Source organism: Saimiri boliviensis, chromosome 3 (assembly GCF_048565385.1).
Source record: "Saimiri boliviensis isolate mSaiBol1 chromosome 3, mSaiBol1.pri, whole genome shotgun sequence".
In the NCBI taxonomy this organism is placed as follows: Eukaryota; Metazoa; Chordata; class Mammalia; order Primates; family Cebidae; genus Saimiri; species Saimiri boliviensis.
The window spans coordinates 3,217,188-3,235,493 of NC_133451.1; the positions used below are offsets into that span (position 1 = coordinate 3,217,188).

General features: G+C 56.9%; 1 protein-coding gene across 2 annotated transcripts in view; it reads left to right on the top strand.

Moving 5' to 3' along the window:
- Positions 1–18,150, top strand: part of HTT (huntingtin) — a 159,476-nt gene extending 141,326 nt beyond the window's left edge. For both annotated transcript variants that reach the window (XM_039468122.2, XM_074395811.1), the window contains 11 exons: positions 522–604; positions 2,790–2,920; positions 3,034–3,163; positions 4,203–4,358; positions 7,352–7,542; positions 9,671–9,785; positions 9,950–10,163; positions 10,540–10,645; positions 12,576–12,738; positions 12,966–13,126; positions 14,121–18,150. In XM_039468122.2, the coding sequence (XP_039324056.1) occupies positions 522–604; positions 2,790–2,920; positions 3,034–3,163; positions 4,203–4,358; positions 7,352–7,542; positions 9,671–9,785; positions 9,950–10,163; positions 10,540–10,645; positions 12,576–12,738; positions 12,966–13,126; positions 14,121–14,334 (1,664 nt within the window). In that variant the 3' untranslated portion in view covers positions 14,335–18,150. The remainder of the gene's footprint in view (positions 1–521; positions 605–2,789; positions 2,921–3,033; positions 3,164–4,202; positions 4,359–7,351; positions 7,543–9,670; positions 9,786–9,949; positions 10,164–10,539; positions 10,646–12,575; positions 12,739–12,965; positions 13,127–14,120) is intronic.
- Positions 18,151–18,306: the final 156 nt, after the last annotated feature.

The following is an 18,306-nucleotide window of genomic DNA, read 5'->3' on the forward strand; positions in this document are numbered from 1 at the left end:
AGGTGGTTGGGCCTGGGGCCTGGGGAGTGTGTGAGGTAGAGTGGGGCATTATCCTACTCCCACTCCTACCAGCTGTGCCTGGTCAGCCTGGGCACCAAGGTGGGGTTCTGGAAGGCTCTGTTTACCAAAATGCTCATCTGGGTCCCACAGGGAGCTTGCCTGCTTGGACTGTCAGCTCGCCCACAACTGCTGACTCCTAAGCTTTTGCAGCTCAGCCCACAACCAGTTCCCACTCACAGAGGTGGGAGCTGAGGGGTGACAGGTGCATGCTGCAGTCTTATTTGTCATTGAGAAAAAATGATAAGAGTACAGCTTGCCCACTGGCCTGCCAGCTTAATGGGTTATAAAGTGACAAACCCCTAAGACTCAAAGGGCTCTGCACAACTTGGGTCCTCCTGCCAGCAGTGAGGGCAGGTGGCTCAGGACTGGGTACCTGTCTGGGCAGATGCTGGGCTGGCATGGGTGGACCTGCGGCCCCATGCCCCTCTGCAGATCAGGACTCAGGGTGCTGGTGTTCACAGGTGCCCTCATCAGCCACGAGAAGCTGCTGCTGCAGATCAACCCCGAGCGGGAGCTGGGGAGTATGAGCTACACACTTGGCCAGGTCAGTCCCGCCGCCCACCCTCGGCCACGCCTGTCCTCAGACCAGCGCTGAGCACACCCGGAGAAAAGCTCAGTGCACTCTTTAAATGAAAGAAAGTTTCCCTTAAAAACATTATTTAATGGTCATTGTTTTTGTCCTTTTTATTCTTAGGTCCCGCAGGAGAGGAAGTGTTACTTTTGTTTTATTTACGTTCTTTAGTCCAGAACGTAGTTAAGAGACCTCACATGTAGTGGTAGAGATACATGTAAGGGACAGCAAGGGGGTGTGAGCTGGACTCAGGCAAGGACCATGAGAGGCCGAGAGGGCAGTGAGGACAGAGTGCAGTCAGCCGAGATGCTCAGAAGGAAGTGCGCACCACGACGGGCCCTGGTGTGGGGGCCATGGGCTTGGGCCTGAGTGTCCCTGTGGCCAGCTCTGGGAAGGTTCCTCAGCACTACCCAGTGTGCAGGCAGGCAGCTCAGCCACTTCCTGGCAGGTCACGTTGATCTGTGCTTCTCTTCCCTCCTCAGATAAGTAGGGGGATTCAAGGATCCAGGCATGGTGGCCCATACCTGTAATCTACAGCATTTTAGGAGGCTGAGGCAAGAGGCTCTCCTGAGCCCAGGAGGCTGAGGCTGCAGTGAGGCATGATTGCACCACTGCACTCCAGCCTGTGCAACAGACCAATACCCTGTCACTTTTAAAAAAATGTGGATAGAAACATAGGGCCATTTGTGTATGATGGCACGGGGCATGGAGCCATACAGGTGTGTGCTCGGGAGTGGGCCCGGCTGTGCTGGCCGACCTGCACCTTTCCCCCACCCTGTGCTGTGTCTGTCACTCACAGGGTTTCCGGTTTAGTGAAACTAGTTGTGCGGGACAGTTCTCTTTTTAGCTTTTGTTTCAGTAGAAATGGGTCAGAACAGCGTTTAGAAACACTTACAAGCTCTGAGGATTTCCTCTTCTGAGTTCCTGGCTTGTAGCCCTCACAGCAGAAACCCCATGATGTCACGCCCCTGGTTTCTGTTCTCTGCTCTCCACCTGTACTGTCCTGTTCTGTGCCTGCTGGTTTCGGTGACAGGAAGCAGGGGGCTGCTGCACCAGCCTGTGTTTTTCTAGACATAGTTCTGTCCTTTCAGCTTTGACAGATGTTTCAACCCCAGGATAAGTGAGCGATGGTTAGGAGGCACTGTATTTTTCGTGGAAGTGTTTCTGAAGGGCAGGCTGAGAGTGAGAGGCCTGGTGCTCACTGGGTGCCTATGGCCTAGTCCTGGGCCCAGGGACACTGGCCCGGCCTGAACTGTGAGCTATTCCCTGTTCCCCTGGCCTGCTGCATTTGCCCAAATCCTTCAGTGTTTGCGTCGTGTCAGGCATCTGCAAACTGACTGTCAGGGGATCACACTGGGGCTCGAGTACAGTCTCACCCCTGCCCTGTCTGGGACATTCATCCCCAGATGCCACTGGACTGAGCCACTACTTACTTTTGGGAAAGAGGGGGGTCGGGGGTGGGGGTCTGGGTGTGGGGAGCGCAGGGGCCGTTCCTTGGCCGGAGAGTTGTTCGAACAGATTCCCAGTCTGCCTTCCTCACTCCCTGCAGGGTGTTGGGTCCCCTGGGAAATGGCCCTTGGTGCCAAGAGCGTGACTGGGGCTAGTGCCAGTGGTGATGGAGAACACCTTTTTGTGGGCACACAGCCCACAGCACTGCGCCAAGTGCTCGAGGCTTCCAGAGAACCAGGCAGAAAGGAGGAAAGCTGAGGTGTGCTGACCGCGTGGTAGCAGTGTGATCTGGAGCTTGGGTCACAGGCACGAGGGAGCTCCAGCCTGGTGTTTACCACAATGACTACCACTGAGGGAGACTGGAAAAGAAATCCCACGTGTTGGTTCCATGTTTTAGGGACTCCATTCAGCTGGCACTTAGGAGTGCAAGTGTTCCTTAGAGCCTCTTTCTGTCGCCCTCCTCAGCGGTGGGGTTGGCCAGCACCTGCTTCAGGCCTTCAGTGTGCGCTGGAGCTTACCAGCAGCAGTCTAGCCCCCGCCCCGCCCTCTCTGAGCTCCTTTGCTGGTCACCTGGGGTGTCTGAACGACCCTTGCTAAGGGACGGGTTGTTCTCACAGCAGGCTTGTGCTGAGTCCCAGGGGCACGCCCGCCTGCCAGGAGCCTGACACCGTGGCTGCAACACTGAGCTGGTGCCCCGTTTCTGTGGCAGGTTTCCATACACTCTGTGTGGCTGGGGAACAGCATCACACCTCTGAGGGAGGAGGAATGGGGCGAGGAGGAGGAGGAGGAGGCCGACACCCCCGCACCTTCGTCACCGCCCATGTCTCCAGTCAACTCCAGGTTTTCAGAAATTTGCCCATTTTCAATCAGTCATTTGATTCGTTTGAGGTGCTTCTTGAAATGAGCCTCTCCCCTTACATACCCGGAAAATACCCACCTCACATGTTCTGCAGGAAGCACCGGGCTGGAGTTGACATCCACTCCTGTTCACAGTTTTTGCTCGAGTTGTACAGCCGCTGGATCCTGCCGTCCAGCTCAGCCAGGAGGACCCCAGCCATCCTGATCAGCGAGGTGGTTCGATCCGTAAGTGAGACTTCCCATTCCCCCTACACCTGCACGGGCCACATGCACCATACACACCACATGCATGCACACACCCCACGCCCCACACACCACATGCACACACACACACGCCACACCACGTGCACCACACATGCCACATGCACACACATCCCACGCCCCACACATACGCACACACACGCCACACCACGCACACCACACACACGCACCGCACACACCGCATGCACCACATGCACCACACATACACATGCCACACACACATGCCACACACACCACATGTACGCACACACACGCCACACCACACACATCACATATACCACACATGCTACATGCACACACACATGCACACACGCCACACCACATGCACCACACATACATATGCCACACACAAACACATGCACACACACACACCACACAGCCCACACACATGCCACACACATCACACACATGCACACATGCCACAGCCCACACACGCCACACACATCACACACCTGGCACATACACCCCACACACAACATGCACCACACACACACATGTACCCTATATACCACACACATGCACACACATACCATAAGCACACACCACACATCACACACACCCACCACACACACTACACACCACACCACACCACACACATGCCCCCCACACGCCACATGCACACACACATGCCACATGCATCACACACATGCACACACCATGCATGCCACATGCACACACACACACCACACACAGACATGCCCAACACATGCACACACCACACATGCCACATGCAGACGTCACACATGCACACCATACATACAGCACAATTACACACCACACAGCATGCACCTTATGTACCATGTACACTCACAGATGCACCACCTGCATACACCACACACACACACACACACACACACACACACACACACACACACACACGTATCCCGCACAATAATGTTTCTTGGGCATGAGAACACACCTTGCCTGTAGCTGCATTCTGGATACACTGCCTCGATTCTCACAGCACGATTCTCCCTTGCTCTCCTGGGTTCCACGTCTCCAGCTTCTGGTAGTTTCAGACTTGTTCACTGAACGCAGCCAGTTTGAGCTGATGTATGTGACGCTGACAGAACTGCGGAGGGTGCACCCTTCAGAAGACGAGATCCTCGCTCAGTACCTGGTGCCCGCCACCTGCAAGGCAGCTGCCGTCCTTGGGATGGTAAGTGACAGGGTACACAAAGGTTTCTATGCTGAAGCCACGTGGGCCCATCTGCCTCGGGACCTGGTGTTGGCTAGAGGAACCAGACTCCACAGCCCATGTGAGCTGCAGCGCTTCTCAGCTGGAGGGGGTTCAGCGATGGTCAGTGCCATCCACAGGTCACTGTGATGTGTGTCCTGGCGGCCAAGCTGTAGTTTGGGGTCCCGTATCCCTTGGCTCCTGACAGCCGTGCAGCACCACATCCCCACAGAACCATGGTGTACGGGGGCGCCAAGGCAGCATAGATGGTGAAATGCCCCTGGCTTCCCAGTGCTCTGCCCTGCAGCCTGACCGCCCCACGCCCCTTCTCAGTTACGTTCCAGGCCCTCTGAGCTTCCCGACTGGACAACTTGTCTCCTGGGGGCTGTTTTGTCACAGTGACCCTGCATTTCCAGTCCCAAATCTGGGTGCTGTAGTCTCTTTTTCACATGGTAGTTGTCTTAGTCTGTTTTGGCTAAAACAGACCTTCGACTGAGTAATTTATAAACAGTGGGAATTCTCACATTTCTGGGGTCTGGAAGATCATGGTCGGGGTGCCAGCAGATTTGGTGTTTGGTGAGGGCTGCTCTGTGCTTCACAGATGGTGCCTTCTCGCTGGGTCTTCACACAGTGGAAGGAGTGAACAAGCTCCCTCGGGTCTTTTAGAAGGGCACCAATCCCATTCACAAGGGCCCTACCCCCATGACCTAATCACCTCCCCAGGCCTCACCTAGTACTGTGGCGCTGCAGATGAGGTGTCATTGGAGGAGTTTTGGGGAGGTAACCACGTTCAGACCATCGCACGGGTTGAGTGCTATCCTCTGGAGCTCCTCCTTACTGTGCTTCTGGTGTATCAGGATCCAGGTGTGTGGCAGCTATATTCTGTGGGCACATCACCACGTGGTATTTGCCAGGCATCCTTCAGCTGTACACATGAAGTCATTACCCGTGGGCCCCAACATTTGGTGATGCATATTCAAGGATGTCAGATGTCAGAGCTGGCACCTCTGGTTCTTTGTCCTGTGGCATTACCCAGTAATCCATGTTATAATAACAATAGAAGCACCTGAGTGGCTGCCGTGTGCCAGGCATTGGAGCCCTTGGTGAGAATGGCATGGTGGTGCCCATCTGGGCCTGCCTGCCCGTGCTGTGTGTGTGCCTGTCAGTAATGATGGTGCTGTCGTGATGGTGATGTTTGCCATCACTGCAGCCTCTAGCATGTGCAGAGCTCTTGCTCCTGCACCCCCACCTGACACAGACAGTCTAAGGTGGCCAAGGTCAGAGGTTAACTGGCTTGTCCAGGTCACACAAGGTGCAGCAGAGGCGGGGTGAGCCCTTGTCTGTGACCTGAGCCTGACTCCCTCCCTGCAAGTCTTGACTGTTCTCGCCTAGACTCTGTTCTCCCTGAGCCCAAACACCAATTGTCTTCCGTTGTGGGTGGCCTTGCTGGTGCCGTGCTGGTGAGTCGGCAGCCGTCCAGGGAGTGGAGACAATGAGTGCGTGGGTTCCCTGTGTGGACAGCTCTCTTCACTTCGCATACCCTCTGGGTGCTGCCCACACGATGTCAAAGTGGCTCTTGGAAGGGGCCTTCTCCCTTCTCCTTTGTGGGGTGTTTCAGCTGCTGGGCTAACTTGAATTGCAACTGTGGTTTTGTGCTCAGGCCCAGATCCCCCTAGGCAAGTGTTGTGTCGTCAGTAATCAGATGAGAACTAATAATTTGGAAAAGCAGATCCTAAGGCAGGATGGGCTTGGACACCGATTCCCAGCTCTGTGCGCCCATGTATGCCTTAAAGATGATCATCCTCTGTGAAGGTTTTAAGTGTGTCATGTGTTGGTACAGACGTATCCAGAGCATGTTGTTTTGAGATATTTGCCCACCGTTGTGAAATCTGTGCCACCAGAGACCGGGTCTTGATGTGGGACTTTTAGATGTGGGACCTGGGGCCGCGGGAGACACAGTCCTCAGGGAGGTGCCGCGTGGCATCGTGCATATGAGGGGGATAGCACAGGGTAAGGTGGGAGCCCAAGGAAGTGATTGACAAAGAACGGGCTCCTCCCTCAGTCTTCATTCCTGGGGTGGGTGGGAGTGGCTTCTGTGTCTTCCAGTCATTTCCCCCACGGGGAGGCTCCTGCCACTGCCGAGAACCTCATCTCGTTCCATAAAAACAGGCCGCCTGACCATCCAGCCCTCCATGGGAATTCTGTGTCCCCTTAGTCTTGGACTGAAGGAGTGTGTCATTCCTTGCTGACTTCTGCAGGGATCTCCTCACTGTTAAAGAGCAGATTGAAAGTGAAGAATGTGGGCCAAGAGTTTAGCTCTATGCTTAACCCCATTAGGTTTGGAACATTAAGTGAAATTGAGGCCATTTTGGTCAAAGTTAGCGTAAACTGATATCAGGGATCCCTGAGATGACCCGAGGTTTTACTAAGATTTATTACAGTAAAAGTACACAGAACAAAATCAGCAAGGGCAGAGGCCATGGGGCTGATATCTGGAGGAAACCAGACTCGAGCTTCCAGAATCTTCTCCCAGTGGGGTTGCGCAGGATGCGCTTAAATCCCCCTACAGTGAGCTGTAACAACACGTATGTGGTGTCATCACCAGGGAAGTCCACTGGAGACTTGGTGCCAGGGTTTTTACTGAGGGCTGGGCACATGGGCACCCTCTGCTTGGCTCGCGCCCATACTCTGGACTCATAGAGGGAAGGGAAGGCAGGTTCTCAGCATAAACCCTATTGCCCACACAAGCAGCTGAGCACAGGGAGCCCCTCCTCAGTGATGGTGGTGGGCCCTGTCCTGACACCAGCCAGGGGCCAGCTTTGCACGAAGCCTCCCTCAGGATACAGTCTGGGGCCTGCTTCTGCACTCCTTGGCATGAGGGCAGCACCCCTCACTCCCACCCCCCGGCTGTGGGGAGGAGCCACTGGGACATGAGCTCTGGTGGTGTGCAGCAACCTTTGTGTGTGTGTGCCTAGGACAAGGCCGTGGCGGAGCCCGTCAGCCGCCTGCTGGAGAGCACGCTCAGGAGCAGCCACCTACCCAGCAGGGTCGGAGCCCTGCACGGCATCCTCTATGTGCTGGAGTGCGACCTGCTGGACGACACTGCGAAGCAGCTCATCCCGGTCATCAGCGACTATCTCCTCTCCAGCCTCAAAGGACTCGCCCAGTGAGTGGGAGCCTGGCTGGGGGTAGGGCGGGGGTCTCGGAGTGAGCTGTGAGGGCAGCAGTGTCACACCTCTCCAAATGCCCAGTGGGAACCCAGGCGGGCACCAGAGCTGAGGTCAGTGAGTCGCAAGGGCACAGTTGCGTCCTGGAGGCTTCGTCGGGCACCCCCAGCTAGCTGGAGCTCCCGCCTCTGCTGCTGTGTCACGCGGCACTTAGCATACTCCCCCACATGTCTTCCTGAGTCTGCTTGCAAGGCCAGCGGTGGCACTTGTTCCCTGCTCCCAGAAGCTTGTTCTCATTGCCCAGGCCCAGCCTCCTCTCTGCTCCTTCCCCGCCCTGGCCCAGCACCTCACCTCCCTCTTATTTCCACTAGGATTCCGACCTCACCTTATCTTTTGTTTTTGAGATGGAGTCTTACTCTGTTGCCAGGTTGGAGTGCAGTGGTGCAGTCTTGGCTCACTGCAACCTCCACCTCCCGGGTTCAAGTGATTCTCCTGCCTCAGCCTCCTGAGTAGCTGGGACTACACGCCTGGCTAATTTTTTGTATTTTAGTAGAGGCGGGGTTTTCATCATGTTGGCCAGGATGGTCCCCATCTCCTGACCTTGTGATCTGCCCACCTCGGCCTCCCAAAGTGCTAGGATTATACGCATGAGCCACCGCGCCTGGCCCCAACCTCACCTTATCTTAAAGCTGCCGTATGGTAGGTTCTGCACAGGTGTGTCCTTGACAGAGCGCGGCTGGTGGCACAAACCCTTAGAGAGCAAGACAAGCTCTTCCCAACAATGTCCCACAAGTCCGGAGGGCTCTGTGACACCCGGTCCCACCTTCTCACTCCAGAAGTCACAGAGGCTTGTAGCGGAGACGGGACCAGCCTCTCTGAGTCACAGGTGCCTCACAAGGAGCTGTCTTTAGAGAGAAGGTGGAATTCCAGCAGCCACCCACATGGGGGAAGATGGGAAGGGGGCTGGGAGGAACAGCCAGTGATCCCCTTGGACAAGTGGGCAGGAGATGGGGGCTGGGTCAGAGCTGAGTGGGAGACCTGCAGTGAGACGGGAAGGTCTTGGTGGGCACAGCTGAGACCGGAGGGAGCTGTGAGCCAGGGCATGTGCCAGTGGCCGTCAGCAGAGCTTGAGACATGCTGGAGCAGGGACACTGCTCAACCAGGCCAGAGTGGCAGGAGCCCGTTGGAGGGCCCTTCTCACCTGTCATCCTTGCTGGGCAGTGGGTGCTGTGCTGGCAGGACAGGCAGACAGCTGGCACCCATCTCTGCATCCCTGGAGCCTGGCACAGGGTCAGGTCACATGGGACTCAGGTCTGCAAATCAGGCACATATGTTGGTTAGCAACATGATTTTGTGGGGCAGCCCAGAACGGGCCCCAGACGCAGGCAGAAGCCCTGGCTGTGCTGACATCTGGGGCTGTTGTGTGGCTCTTGGTGCTCTGGGCACGGAGGACACAGGGAAGGAGAGTTGAGATGGCCCAGGAGTTGCATTTGGGATGCAGAGAGCTTGTGGCATCCAGTGGAGATGGCACATGGGGCTGGCCTCAGCACCATGGGCAGAGGGGCTGTGTCATGTGCCTTCGAGGTGGAGATGGACCAGGTGGTGATGGATGTAAGCATCCCTGGGCCTGTTTCTGTGGGAGGAGGGGGCATCATGTTGGCTCCTCTGACAGTGGCCACTCATTCAGTCCCTGGCTTAGGGTTCCTGCTGTGCTGTGGGAAAAGCAGGCACTGATGGGGATCACACAGGCAGCACATCATGGTGGCATGTGCCACGAGGGAAAAGCATGGGCACTCAGGAAGTAGAGGGGACTGGCTGGGGGTGTGCGAATCCAAGGCCTCTTTGAGGGACAGTGAGAGGACATGTGTGGTGGCCACAGGGGATGGTGGGCTAGGCTGAGAGGGCAAGGCATCGGGGGTGGTAGACGGGCTCAGCCACCCAGAGAGTGGTTGGTCCGGCAGAGGCTGAAGGGTCAGGCCAGGTTGCAGGGGCCCGGGGAGCCACACAGGGCGGGCGCTCCCAGGAGCCAGCCTGGCCCAGAGCTCTGTACTCCCGTGTGGGGCCAGGTGTGCTGTGGGGCTCTCTCCACGATGGCTGGGAGTGGCTGAGCCTGTCTCCCGCTTTCAGCTGCGTGAACACTCACAGCCAGCAGCACGTACTGGTCATGTGTGCCACTGCGTTTTACCTGATTGAGAACTATCCTCTGGACGTAGGGCCAGAATTTTCAGCGTCAATCATACAGGTGAGTGGGCCCTCGCTGTCTTCCTCTGCACACGGGAGTGGGCTTCCCTTCTGTTTTCCTTGCAGGATTGTGGCAGTGGGCCAGTTGTGACTTGGGGGGAGGAGGCGTGAGCACCTGAGACCATGCAGTGATTCTTTGACACGGAAGCCTTTTGCCCTGTGCAGATGTGTGGGGTGATGCTGTCCGGAAGTGAGGAGTCCACCCCTTCCATCATTTACCACTGTGCCCTCCGAGGCCTGGAGCGCCTCCTGCTCTCGGAGCAGCTCTCCCGCCTGGATGCAGAGTCCCTGGTCAAGCTGAGTGTGGACAGAGTGAACGTGCATAGCCCGCACCGGGCTATGGCGGCCCTGGGCCTGATGCTCACCTGCATGTACACAGGTGAGTGTGGACATGGTACCCGCAGGGCCGGCCCAAGTCCTGTTCAAGGGAGACGGGAAGAAACATGCTCACTCAAGGGACCTAGACCAGGCGCCCTCTGATGTGGCACCTTTGCTGTTGCCCTAAGCTAGCCCCATCACCTTGCAAGAAAGGCTCTGGAGCCCAGGCAGGAGCACCTGCTCAGGGTTGGCACCCCTCTGGTCACTCATCCCATGTGGCTAAGCTGGGCTGGGACCTGGGCTTTCGAGGGGCTCACATCATGGGCTTTCAGATCTTCTCCAGGGACTCGTTGGACTTCTGTGTACAAAGCACTGTCTACAGAGCCTTTTGCATTGTATGGATGATGTCAGCTTCATACCGAACACTTTTGTTACAGGAAAGGAGAAGATCAGTCCTGGCAGAACCTCAGACCCTAATCCTGTAGCCCCAGACAGCGAGTCAGTGATTGTTGCTATGGAAAGGGTATCTGTTCTTTTCGATAGGTAAGAAACGAAGCCCCATCCTCAGCTGTTCGCTGCCCTAGGAACTTGGCCTGAAGCTGTGTTTTTGTGTGTGTCTACTGATCCCCCAGCCCTGTCGCTGGGGTCCTGCCAGCGATTCCCAACCACAGCCTGACTGTGCTCTGCCTTGGCTCAGGGTTCCACTGGCAAGCTGGTGGTCCTTGGACCCCCCAGCACTCAGGTGTAGTGTTGACCAAATCCCAGGTTGTCCCAGCACCTGCCCATCCCTCGTGAGGGCTCGGGACAGTGCCTGGCAGTTGGGCGGTGTGGCAGGGAGCAGGAATGACCAGCCTCTGGGAGGGTGAGACAGAAGCCTGTGCAGAGATGAGGAGCTGGCTCAGGCTGGCTGCCTGTCGTGAGAGGGGAGCCCGTGGGGCCGTGGGAGGGGTCCGTGGCGCCTGTAAGCAGTGTGGGGAGCAGCGGCAGGAGAATGAAGGTGAAACAGACACGTCTCTGAGAGCCCAGTAGTCGATGGCTTTGCCTCCCTGTCCCTCCGCTGTGTGTGCATTTGTGTTTAGAATTGGCTTTGCTCGCCTGCTCTGGAAATGGGTTAGGAGCTTTGTAGGGCTTTTTCTCAAGGACAGGGCCCCCCGATTGCTCTCAGGCCTCAGTCCTTGCCACCTGGCGGATCTGGAGCCTTGCTGCACTGCCTTGCCTGTGATTTCCAACTGGGGTGGCCAGTGGGGAGCCATTTGGCTTTTTTCTCAAGAGCATTCTCAAGTGGGCCTCTCTCCATTCTTTGACCAGATGAGGTATTCTGGTCAGCCATGTTTCCATGTTGATTTTTTTTTTTTTTTTTTTTTTTGAGACAGAGTTTTGCTCTTGTCACCTAGAGAGTGCAGTGGTGTGATTTCAGCCCACTATAACCTCCGCCTCCCAAGTTCAAGTGATTCTTCTGCCTCAGCCTCTCGAGTAGCTGGGATTAAAGCTGCCCACCACTGTGCCCAGCTAATTTTTATATTTTTAGCAGAGATGCGGTTTCACCATGTTGGCCAGGCTGGTCTCGAACTCCTGACCTCAAGTGATCCGCCCACCTCAGCCTCCCAAAGTGCCGGATTACAGGCGTGAGCCACCGCTCCTGGCCTCCATGTCGATTTAAAAATGTACATCTGCATCATTCTTCAGTCCCTACATGTTCACTGAGCACCACAGCAGCCGGCAGACGGCACAGGGAGGCGTCACAACCAGTCCTGACCTTCACGGGGCTTGCAGTCTAGTGGTCCAGTGCTAGGCGGTGAGTGGTCCGGAGAGTGGTACATGCCGTCCACTCGGCTACTGTCCAGACGCTGCAGGGACACCTCGGAGTCGACCACAGATCACTGTCTGTGGAGCAGCCTCCTCAGAGCAGCTGCAGCCAGGAGCCCCGTGAAGAAGTGCGGTGCAGTTTCTGGGCCGCTGTTCATGCGTCTCACTCACACGCTGGCACGTGTGCGCTGATGGGACAGGATACTGCTAAAGGGGCAGGTTTTAGGATCTGGTAAGGAGAGAAGCAGCGAGAGCACAGATGGGGTCCAGGTTTGATAACAAGGAAAAAGTCCTGGTTGACAGCAGTGCTACAAGCTGTTAGAGCACGTGGAAATCTCTGTGGAGCGTTCGGATATGGAAAGCAACAAAAGCATTGTGAGGACGGGTTCTTGAGTTACGATTTTTAAAGTCTCTTTTGTGATGTCTTTCCCACTGCCCCACATGAGCTGGACAGAGGAAGAGCTGGGCTTTGGGTGTTTGGTCTCAAAATTCATACTCCGGTTGCTTAGCCTCTGACCCCACTTGGAAAGTTCCTCGCAGCCAAGGGTACCTCCCAGTCCTGATTTCACATCAGCATTTTGCCCAGTATTAGAGCCAGGGCGCTCTGCAGGCAGGCTGGGCAGCGGTGGGAGCTGGCGCCAGGCTCTGACCTGTGCCCCTCCCACAGGATCAGGAAGGGTTTTCCTTGTGAAGCCAGAGTGGTGGCGAGGATCCTGCCCCAGTTTCTAGATGACTTCTTCCCACCCCAGGACATCATGAACAAAGTCATCGGAGAGTTTCTGTCTAACCAGCAGCCATACCCCCAGTTCATGGCCACCGTGGTGTACAAGGTGAGGTGGTCTGCGTGTGGTGTGGGGATGGGAATGGGGAAGCCCGGAGGTGGAGTCGCCTGACTTCCCCGCAGATTCGCCATTAGGGCCCAGCTTATCCCTTTAAAGCAGCGATGCCCCTGGCCCCAACCCCAGCCTCACTGCCCAGGCACAGCAAGTGCTTCCCACCGCCACCTCCTCCGCTCTCCCCCGACCACCCGTCCTGACACTCAGACACGCGCTTGCAGGTGTTTCAGACTCTGCACAGCACCGGGCAGTCGTCCATGGTCCGGGACTGGGTCATGCTGTCCCTCTCCAACTTCACGCAGAGGACCCCGGTCGCCATGGCCACATGGAGCCTCTCCTGCTTCTTCGTCAGCGCGTCCACCAGCCCGTGGGTTGCGGCGATGTATCCTCTCTGGGTCCCTGGTGCTTGCCCCATTTCCCTCGTCAACACAGGCTTGTGTTTCATGATAAAGTTTTGAAACCTAACCTTTGCAAAAACCCCACATATGCCAAGGTGACAGGCCCTCATCCCCAAGGGAGTAAAATGCTGACAGGGGCACGGAAAGGAGAACAGCCAGACCTTTGCTGACCAGGACCTCTCAGAGGGGCTGCCGTATGGCGGAGGGTCGCAGCCGAGGGGCCTTCTGTGGAGGGCCGGGACGAGGGCAGCACGGGAGGGCGGTGGTCTCTGCAGACGTCCCGCCCACTCACGGGCTCTGTGTGGCTGGGCTTCTCCTGACACTGCTTCTCATTAGCTTTGGTCATTGTGCCTTAATCGCCCTCTCGGGGAAAGGCTTCAGTCAGGATCCAGTTCCCACCCCCATATGGTCATTGTGCCTCAATCACCCTCTCGGGGAAAGGCTTCAGTCAGGATCCAGTTCCCACCCCCAGATGCTGGCTGCCAGGAGTTTCCTTTCCACAGCCCTCTCCCAAGGCAGACACAAGAGCCGCCACGCTGCACGGTTGTCCTGGTGCTGACAGCACACTCTTGCCCAGCGTGCCTGGCACGGCTCTGCTCTCCCTGCACTGGAGCAGGGCTAGCGGGGGCCAACGGGAGCACTGGCCACCAGCACTGCACAGGAGCCAGGCCAGGTGAGTGCTGCCGAGTGGGTGCCTGCCCTCAGGGCTCCTGCTCCCTTGGCCAGCTCTGCCCAGCTCACTTCCGCCCTGCTGGCCGTCTAGCTGGCCTTACAGCAGGGTGCTCAGCCAGCCAAGGGTTGCAGGAATGGCGGTGGAGGCAATGCTGCAGCTGGAGCCGTCCAGGTGGCCCTTCCGGGGCTCTCTGCTCACCCGGCAGCTCCCGGGCCCCTCTAGGCTGTTTCAGGAGAGGACCCCAGGTGAGGACGGGGAGGCAGCTTCCCTCACTTGCCAGCCTTTTCCCTTAACCCCTGCCCCAGCCTCCCACATGTCATCAGCAGGATGGGCAAGCTGGAGCAGGTGGACGTGAACCTCTTCTGCCTGGTCGCCACAGACTTTTACAGACACCAGATAGAGGAGGAGCTCGACCGCAGGGCCTTCCAGTCTGTGTTTGAGATGGTTGCAGCTCCAGGAAGCCCATACCACCGGCTGTTGACTTGTTTGCGAAATGTCCATAAGGTCTCCACCTGCTGAGCGCCATGGTGGGAGAGACCGTGAGGCGGCAGCTGGGGCCGGAGCTTCTGGAAGTCTGCACACTGCACCCTGCCTCCACCGGGCTGGCTCGGTCCCTGCGGGCTTCCGCACATGCCGCGGGCGGCCAGGAAACGCGTGCGTCTCTGCCACATGGCAGAAGTGCTCTTGGAGGCATAGTGGCCAGGCAGGGAGTGTCTGCAGTCCTGGGGGCGCCGAGCCTGAGGCCTTCCAGAGTGCAGGAGCGGCTGTGCTGCACGCCACGTGGGTGACCAGTTGGTGTCCTTTCTCCTCACACTCACCTGTTGGTTGGTGCCAGGTTGCAGCTGCTCTTGCATCTGGGCCGAAGTCCCCGCCTCCTGCAGGCTGGCTGTTGGCCCCCTGCTGTCCTGCAGTAGAAGGAGCCACAAGCAGGCTCTGGGAACACTGGCCTGCGTCTCCCCGCCGGGGTGTGCATGTCATGCCCGGTGTCTGGACGCACAGATGCCATGCGTGCGCTGGGCCAGTGGCTGGGGGCGCTAGACACCCAGCGCCATCTCCCTTCTTTCTTCTCAGGATTTAAAATTCAATTATATCAGTAAAGAGATTAATTTTAACGTAACTCTTTCTATGCCCGTGTAAAGTATGTGAATTGCAAGCCTGTGCTGCATGCGGCAACGTCCATGGAGGTGGGCAGGGCCCCTTGGCCACGCTCCCTCTCCTGTAGCCACTGGCATAGCCCTCCTGAGCACCTGCTGACATTTCCATTGTACACATGCCCGTTTATGCATTCACAAGGTGACTGGGATGTGGAGAGGCATTCTTGTGCAGGTGGCCACAGCAGGACTGAGGACAGGCGCCACTGTCCTAGGGGCATGTGTGCCTGGAGCCCCTCCTCCTTGGGCACAGATGACTGAATTCTCCACCTACCAGTGAGGGACAGCAGCCTCCCTGTCACTCAGCTGACAAGGCCAGCCCTCCCTGACTGTGAGCAGCCTCTGCTGTCTGGAGACATGGGCCTCCCGCTCTTGTTCCTTGCTGGCCCTGGGGTGGGGTCTGCCACTCCATGGACGCATGCTCCAAGAGTGTCACTCAGCTATGTTTTGTCTGAGCCCCTCTTGGTCAAGAGCAAAGCTTGGTGTCTTGGTGCTGTTAGTGACAGAGCCCAGCAGCTCTTCTGCCCCTGTGTCAGCTGACATCTTGTGCTGGGCCCCCTTTTAGTCAGGAGACGGCAGATCTGTGCTCACTGGAGACCCCTCCATGACACAGTCAGAGCCACCACTCCTGTCCCCAGGCCAGGTCCCTGGACCAGCCTCCTGTCTACAGGCCCAGAGGAGGCCAGCCATGAAAGTGCAAGTGCACCCTGGACGTCGGGCTGCCGGCGACGTGGGAGCTGGGTGTGGCAGCTCTGCTTGCCGTTTGGCTGTGAGATGGGGCAGGGGCTCCACTTCCTGAGCCCCAGAGGTGAGCCAGGCAAGGTAGACGGCTGTCTCGTGGAAGTTTTGGGTATTGAATATGGTGAGTGGAGGAAATGTTGGAATTGTTTTCCAGAGTCTCTGCAGGTGCTGCCTTGAGACCCCCAAGCTTCCACCTGTCCCTGTCCTCTGTGGCAGCTGGACAGCAGCTGGGATGCAGGCTTGTGTGCTGCCCACGTGCATGAGGGGGGCCAACAGCAAGCCCCTCCTCTGCGAGGCCTGGATGAGACTTTTCCCCCCAGCTCCCAGCAGAGGCCTCCCACGGCTAGGACCACCTTGTCCTCATGGCAGGGCAGCAGGAGTGGTAGAAAGGGCTCCGATGTTTGAGGAGGCCCTGAAGGGAAGCCACTGAATTACAACAAGAAAGTCACCATTCTTCCTTCTTGGCTGGGGGCTCCTGTTTCATCCTAGCTTTTTCTGGAAAGGCTGCTAGAAGGTTTGGGAATGAGGGGAAAGTTCTTAGAACTGTTGCTGCTCCCCACACACCTCCGCTGCGGGTGATGTCAACAGCTCTGAGATAGAAGCGTCACCAGCCAGATGTTGTTCCTGGCTAGATGTTTACATTTGTAAGAAATAACACTGTGAATGTAAAATTTGGAGCCACTCCCCTGAGAATGCATATTGCCGGGCTCAACGTGGAGTTGAGTTGTCCTCCTCTTGTTCACGTTGTGATCTAGAACAGTCCTTAGCAGGGGGCTCAACACCCCGCTCTGGCAGTAGGTGTCCTCCACCCCAAAGACCTGCCTGTGTGCTCCGGAGATGAGTATGAGCTCACTAGTATACTGACTATACCCATGTATAAGTGCACGTGCATATAGACATACCTGTAATTTTATACACACACATCTCAAGACAGAGCTGCCTGGCCTCTGAGAGTGCCCGTGTGGGTTCTTCCTGGAAACTGACTTTCCTGAGACCTGCCAGGTAAAGCTAGCCGCGTGACGGACATCCAGGCGTGGGACTCAGTCAGAGCAGGGCTCATTCATTGCTCACTAGGATCCCGCTGGAGGAAATGGTCTCCGTATCAACTCTATGCAGAAGCGAGGGAGACTATCACGTTCTTAAGAGTCTATGGCAAGCACCAATCATATTATCCACATTTCTTTGAAAATGTTATTTATTTGGTTGTCAAGTTTTGGTGATGGGCTGTGGGGAGATTGCTTTTGTTTTCCTGCTGGTAATAGCAGGAGAGATTTTAATGAAACCAGGGTAGAATTGTTTGGCAATGCACTGAAGCGTGTTTCTTTCCCAAATTGTGCCTCCCTTCTGCTGCGGGCCTGGCTAAGTCTATGTAGGTGACGTTTCCAGCTGCCAAGTGCCCTTTGTTACTGTTTACCCTCATTTCTGCCAGCACGTGTGTCCTTTCAGGAGGAAAGTGTGAAGCTGAAACCCCTCCAGACACCCAGAATGTAGCATCTGTGAAGGCCCCGTGCCCTGAAGGACACCCCTCGCCCCCTCTTCATGGAGGGGTCGTTTCAGAGCCCTCGGAGCCAGTGAATAGCTCTTCCTCTTGGAGCTGAGATGAGCCCCGAGTGGAGCTCCGGATGGATTGTAAACAGCAATAACTCAGTTTGTGGCTGCCTGGCAGGTGGACCTCCCCGCATTGCGGGCCAGAGTGAGGTTAGTTCTGTGTGTCTGGGGGTTGGAGTCAGCTGCCTCTTGCTACCTGTGAGTGTCCTTCCCAGCAGACATCCTCACCGGGCCTTGGCCCTCCCTCCCTCCCTCCCTCCCTTCCCCGCTCTGCGGGGAGCACCCGGGACCGCAGTTGCTGGCCAGGGTAGACTGGAGCTGTCCTCCAGGGGACCGTGTGTGGGAGTGAGAGGAAGGAAGCCCTCGAGAGCTGCCGAGGCGCCTTGGAGAGCTCGCAATGGCTCAGACGAGAAGAGCACACTTGCTCGCCGGTCCTGGTCCTGGGAAGGAGGGAGCCCCCAGAGCGCAGGATGACAGCGGAAGGCAACCTTGAAGGCCGGGGGGCCACTCTTCCCCCGGGTGCCGCCACGCTCTGGTGCAGTCGAAGGAACACCGTTCCCTGAGTTCTTTCCAGGAGCAGAGTCTCCTGCCGCAATCTGGGTGGTGACTGCCAGCCTTGGAGGATTGTGGCCAACAGGGACCTGCCTATGGAGGGTGGGCGCTGGCCCAAGGGGCCTCCTGTCCAGGTCTCCCTGCTTCGCACTGTGGCCAGAGGGACTCAGCTGAGCGTGAGCTCCCCTGGAGCCAGCAGGGCTGTGATGGGCCAGTCCCGGAGCCCCACCCGGACCTGACTGCGTCCGAGAGCAAAGGGAAGGACGGACGAGAGATGGATATTTAATTTTTTTTAACTGCTGCAAACATTGTACATCCAAATTAAAGGAAAGAATTTAAACCAGTTGCTGTACAGCTTGCTTTGCTTCATGAGAACCTAGACCTTGCTGAGCTGGAGTCTTAGGAAACAGTCTCCTAAGTACTTCTCCAACAGGGGCAGAAACGGGCCCGCCAGCTAACACCTGACGTTACGGAGGGCCCCCCAGGCAGCTGCTAGCAG